Consider the following 6,008-nt stretch of genomic DNA (forward strand, 5'->3'; position numbering starts at 1 on the left):
CAGTCAACGTGTTAACCTAAACGTATAAAATTTACGACATCGCCGAGGAAATATTAAAGAAGTAAAAAATGTTCCAAACTAATACATATACTTTCAGGTCGCAACTTGTGGGCTATTTTTAATAAGGAAGTGTTCCATTCCGATTTTGATGAGCTTGAGATATATTGTAATCTAGACCAAAATAAAGGCGGTATTTTTTGTACACCTTTTTGAAAAAAATCAGTTCTTTCGGAGCATGTATGCTCTAAAGTATGAAAGATAGAAAAAAACTTTCTGAGTGAAAATTAAATGATTTAGAGACTACTTTACAAGGAAGTTTTTAATAAAAAAAAAAGTTACAATTTTAGATATACCCCAACCATTTTTTATAATCTAATAATTTTATCCCTAGCAAATAAAAAGGTGCTTTATGCCGAGTCTATATATAATAATACCATTGTTCGACATGTAGACTTATCGAGAAATAAATAAAAAAATATCTCCATATATCTATTACGCTATCCGTAGTTGCCTACCCAATCAATACATACACTCCCTCTTCGAATTTTTCCATAATAAGAGATAATGACGTATTAATAAGCAGGATATTGGTAGGCGTTCGCTTTGGGCGCGTATGTGCTGTAAGCGTCATTCTATCTTCTTCCCGTATGTAATGAGCGATAAAGATGGCATGATGTTTACAGCGCTCAAAGCGAACGCAGCCGTAATCATATAAAATATTTTAATCAAAGTAGATTTATACATAATGTTAAAAAAAAAATATCCCTTACAGAATAGATAGTATTCATTATACTGACAATGAGTAAAAAACGTCTGCTAAACGGTCGAAAAGTCAACTCTTTCAGAGTTATAAACATTTTTCGATTTTGGTAACATAAATTATTTGTGTGTTTCCGTTGATCAATAAACGAACGAATATTTTACCATATTATTTTATTTTTATATTGTTTACACACCCACACACACACAATAAGTGTTCTACTTCCATTTATATACATCTTCGAATTATAGAATTTCAAACTCTTTAAAAAAATTTTCTTTGAATCTTATCAGCTGCATCTCAAATTCGTTCATTTAATTCTTGTAATATTATTTATGGGTGAAGAATAAACTAAACTTTTTATGTATCCCTATAAAAAGAAATTCAATGGACTTAAGTCAGGAGATCGAGGAAGTTATGCAACTGGTCCGTCCAATCCATCTTTCGGAAGGAAGACACGAGGAATTCTTGTAAACAACAGTAATAATATAATAAGATACTCGTTCGTTTATTGATTGCGTGTGATTAATGAAAGCAATAATTTGCGTTATCAAAATCGACAAATGTTTATAATTCTGAATGGGTTGATTTTTCGACCCATGTTTATTCCGTATAATGAGTACTCTTTAGCGCGTAAGTTTGGAATACTTTCTTTTTAACACCCTGTATATCCCGATCACATTTTTATTATATCTACACTGTCTAAAAATAAAAGTTTATTTATGAGAAGTGCATATAGATAGCATGATGCCTAAAATATAATAGAAGCGATACGCGATTTGCAAAATCGGTCATGTTTATTAACGCGAAGTTTCCAGTGAAACCATTACATATGCTAGAAATTTCGCATTAATAAACATGCGCCAGCTGATTTGCAACCGTCTATGTGCCACGAGCGTTTTCCCACCTATCGTCAGACATTCTGTGTAAAACCTCTATGATTCAGAGGATTCCTCTAAAGATAAGATTAGATTATTTTGGATGTTGCAAAACATGTAGCGAGTATATCACACGTCTTTCGTTATAAGGAAGCGCGTTATAAGTTTTACTTTCGTTCTGAGCGGTTATAATAATAAGCACGAATACACATATGTATGTATACATATGTGTATATGTATCACGTGTTCACGAGATCGCTAATCCCACTCCAACCTAAAGTGAGTCAACTGATACTATCAAGTGATTACGTCCCATTATATATATTTGCGTCGTACTATTGACTGATGCAGCTTAGTGGTTCACTGCGCGCCGTACACTTATCACCGTGTCGGTGAATCAAGATATCATCGAGGTTGAGACGATTTTTTTTCGACGAGACGGAAGACACAGATAAGTACGTTCGCTATAGCGCTGGTGCTGTTAATCGAAATGCCATTTCCACAAATTTCACGGAGAATTTAACGTCACCGCGATTGTAGACGTTCATGATTACGCTTTTTACGTGCTTGAAATTATTTTCGGCTCGCTAGTTATTAGTGGCATGTCAACCGCGCGGGCTACGTCGTACTTGCAGACAGGCAATTATGGATCGCTGGCTCGGTAAAACCGCACTCGTTACCGGCGCTGCAACCGGCATCGGCGAAGCAATTACACGGGCTCTTCTGCGAAACGGAGTGAACGTAGCTGCTGCGGATATCCAGAAGGAAAAATTGGCGAGACTGCTTGCCGATGTTACCAATCGGGAAGGTTTCGGCAGGCTATACACCATGTGTTGCGATATGAGCAAGGAGGAGGACATTGACAAAGTGTTCGCGCATATCGAGAACGCGTACGGCGGTGTGGACATTATGATCAACAACGCTGGTGTCATCGATTACACCCGCATGGTCGGTATGTTTGCATTTGTTTTCTTAAGAAAAGGAGCTTTTACTTTGTGACTTTGTGAACTTCGTCCACGTGAATACAATACGCGATGTACAGTGTATCTCAAAGCTTTGACGAGAGTCTCTGAAAGTCTTATTTCACCTAAAAAGTATTTTCTCACCTTGGTAGAATCCTCTTATACGTTGTCCTGTTCTAGATTTTTAACATATAACATATAAAAGGTATATAACATATAAAAAGATTCTTCTAAAACCAAAAGGAAAGTATTCTAACTAAAAACTGAAAGTATGTATATTCCTCTTCTAATAAAGTAAATTATTAATCTGAAATCTGCTAGATATATAAAAAAAAATATCTGAAAACTTATTTGTAGGATATAAAGATTATTCTTGTGAAGTAGATAAAGTTTATTTTTGCGAAATAACATCTTTAAATCCATAAATAAATTTTCAGGTATTTCTTTTCAGTGTATTATCTTACATTCAGAGAAGAAAATACATGAAAATTTATTTGCAGGGAAATTTATATTTATTTATATAATTTTTCACAGAAATAAACTTTATATTCCACGAACAAATTTTCAAGTATTTTCTTTTCTCAGTGTAGCATTTTTTTTCTTTCTTATTCAAGAGGAATATTTTTACTTGAAGCAAAAGTTGGTTCTTTGAAATGTTATGATAAATTGAAATCCCTTACACTTTAAGAATATTATGTTATTTTTCCTTTTCTAAAAGAATTTTTTTTATTAAGACAAGATTATATTTTTTTGGATGTTCAAATTTTGGTTTTGATCCTATCATTAAGATTGCTAAAAAATGCAGTAGTTTCTTACGTGGGGAATGTCATCGCTGGAAAAAAAGGGAGACTCTTACTTCTATATGCCGCATACAACTCGCGATCGGGGAGAGGGAAAGGGGTGGGCTTTCACTGACAATATTACAGTGGAAGGCTTCGGTCTCCCTCGTCGTTGGCGCATTTTAAAAATTCCATAAATTACACTTGCAGAGAGCGACAGGAAGACATTTGAAAGGCTGTTAAATATTAATGTCCTCGCAGTCGCTACGTGCGTCAACAAGGCGGTGCGCTCGATGCGCGGCCGAAACGTCGAAGGGCATGTTTTCAATGTCAACAGGTATTGTTACTTATGATTCGTTCGTTAACCGCGACGTCTGGGAACACTGGATAAGTCTCGCGAACTTTCTGAATAAATTAGTTGTTTTCGAAGCGCGTTTGCGCCGGGAAAGCGCGCTCGTCCGCGATGGAACAGAGGGAGCAAGGAGGAAATGAGAAAAGATGTGGGAGGTTGCTTTAAATGACATGCACTGTGATTTTCGTTCACTGCAATATCAATAGCTTTGTATCAATAGCTTTGATGTGTGTAGCATTTTGGGCCACGAGATCCCGACGAAACCTCTCTCAGAAATCACTGGCTCTAATGGTTTTAACTTGTATCCCGCGACTAAACACGCAACTGTCGCTCTAACTCACACTGTGCGGCGGGAATTAGCGGTGATGAAATTACCTATTCGCATCACGGTAAGTTGCGACCGATTGAAATCATACTTTCAGTCCCTGGCTTTCTCGTTGCCCTCGTCGTGCAAATACATCTCATTTAATGAAATTTTGAAATTCTCATACGCATAGTATCTAAAAGGCAGAATACGTCAATATCGTATAATATCAAGATATTAATGGAGAAGTGATTCTTGTTGAAAGTGTAAATTTACGGTAAATCATGGTGGTGTTACGTTGTCACGGCAAATTAATCGTACAATGATTGCGTGGTGGCTCGAATCATAAATATTTTACGACGGTAGTACACACGGAGTCGGGGGTAAACAGTCGTTGATGTCTGTAGACATGTCGAAGGTAAACGGTGTTTGTAGCCCGTAGACACAACAGACACGCACGGTGCTTACTTACTGGTGTGTATGTGTGTGTGAGCCGTTAAATTTACACGCGTCTCCTCGCGTGCCGCTCGTGAACGTTTGCGCGACGCGGCTTTATTTTTGTGTAAATAAAAGTTGATCGGATGCGCGCATTCCCCTTTCCACCGATGTGCCGTAAGGTAATTGCCGAGTCGACTCTTACTCCGTCTGCTCTTTGCAGAGTATTAGCCCTGGTCTCGTAAGAACGGAGATAGCTAAACACAACGTCGAGTTACGAGACATTTTCGACGAGATACCAGCTCTTATGCCGAGTGACGTAGCGGACGCGCTTATTTATGCTCTCGCAACGCGACCGGAAGTCCAGGTTGAAATTATTGCTAATGCACGTCTTGTATTCGGCGTAGGTATGGGAAAATCATTTTACGCGTCGCTTAATTTCAGATCACGGAGCTCACCATCCAGCGTACGGGGGAGTTTTAAAGTATGAAGAATGTTTTCAGCAAAATGCCCCCATATCTTGGCGCATCAACAACTTTACAAGAAACTCACGCTAATAATAAAGTAAGAAACTCCGCGTCGTAAGCTAAGCTGTCATCATGTTTTTGCATTGTATAAATATAAAATTCTTTCCCCCAATTGGCTCCTCGCTCCAATTTTCTTGACTCTGTGAGTGTGCGAAACAAAGTGGAAAATTCATTAAACATTTTATTAATTAAAAGAAAACTACGACACTTTATGGAAAGAAAGCTTTGTATCATTCTTCGCAATTGTAGATAGTTATATTTGAAGAAAAATATGGCGCGTATCACTTTATCACTTTGTGTCGCACTAAAACAAAGTCGCTCAATATTTCTCAGATGTCGTTCTCTTATTCTCGTCTATTTAGATTATCTCCATCGCAAAAATGTCGCTTAGAGCAATTGAAAGTAATAAATCGTTTGTTCTCACTACGAAGTCATTTATTGTCTCATAATAACAACCTCTTTGATACTAGTCATTTGTTAAATTAGCAAAATTTGTTCACTCAGTGCACAGTATAATCGTTTCTTTTAACATTCAATTTCAATAATACATATTTAAGTACACATATTTTTTCATTCTTTCACATTTTGCTATATTTTTAATAGTTTAGCAAGATCTTATTAAGGAACAAAGCAAATTTCGCTGGAAACATTTCAGACATAATATCTAAAATCGGGACATAAGACGTCTTAAAGATCATCTTTAAGACGTCTTTCAGACGATTTACGTATAAACGTCTTTAAAGCGTCTTAAAGATTATCTTTAAGACGTCTTATGTCCCGATTTTAGACATTATGTTGTCGGGGATACCAAGTGTTTTAATAGCACATTTTAGTTTCTAAGATACAAATAGTACATGTGAAATGAAAAGACAGAGTGAATTACTGCAAAATATCGATCTATTCCTATACACACTCTATGTTGTAGCTGAGCAGTTCGCGATAAAGACAAGCGGCCCTTCCAAATCAGAGATGAAAGTTCACGTAGCTTTTAGCCTGCATAGAAATATACAC

At 36.7% G+C, this 6,008-nt stretch overlaps 1 protein-coding gene across 2 annotated transcripts; it reads left to right on the forward strand.

The window, feature by feature from the left end:
* Positions 1 to 1,800: 1,800 nt before the first annotated feature.
* Positions 1,801 to 5,427, forward strand: LOC116850060 (farnesol dehydrogenase-like). 2 transcript variants are annotated; one of them, XM_032827872.1, is made up of 6 exons: positions 1,801 to 2,093; positions 2,230 to 2,590; positions 3,590 to 3,716; positions 3,967 to 4,120; positions 4,694 to 4,837; positions 4,915 to 5,427. In XM_032827872.1, exons 2-6 carry the CDS (start codon positions 2,284 to 2,286, stop codon positions 4,951 to 4,953), a joined length of 771 nt encoding a protein of 256 aa, XP_032683763.1. In that variant the 5' UTR covers positions 1,801 to 2,093; positions 2,230 to 2,283; the 3' UTR covers positions 4,954 to 5,427. The 2 variants fall into 2 exon arrangements, with proteins under 2 accessions (XP_032683763.1, XP_032683762.1); XM_032827871.1 differs by having other exon boundaries at positions 1,803 to 2,093; positions 2,274 to 2,590.
* The last annotated feature ends 581 nt before the right edge of the window (positions 5,428 to 6,008 follow it).

This window comes from Odontomachus brunneus, unplaced genomic scaffold (assembly GCF_010583005.1).
Source record: "Odontomachus brunneus isolate Ranch 3 - 2012 unplaced genomic scaffold, Obru_v1 Obru_scaffold_133, whole genome shotgun sequence".
Taxonomy (NCBI): Eukaryota; Metazoa; Arthropoda; class Insecta; order Hymenoptera; family Formicidae; genus Odontomachus; species Odontomachus brunneus.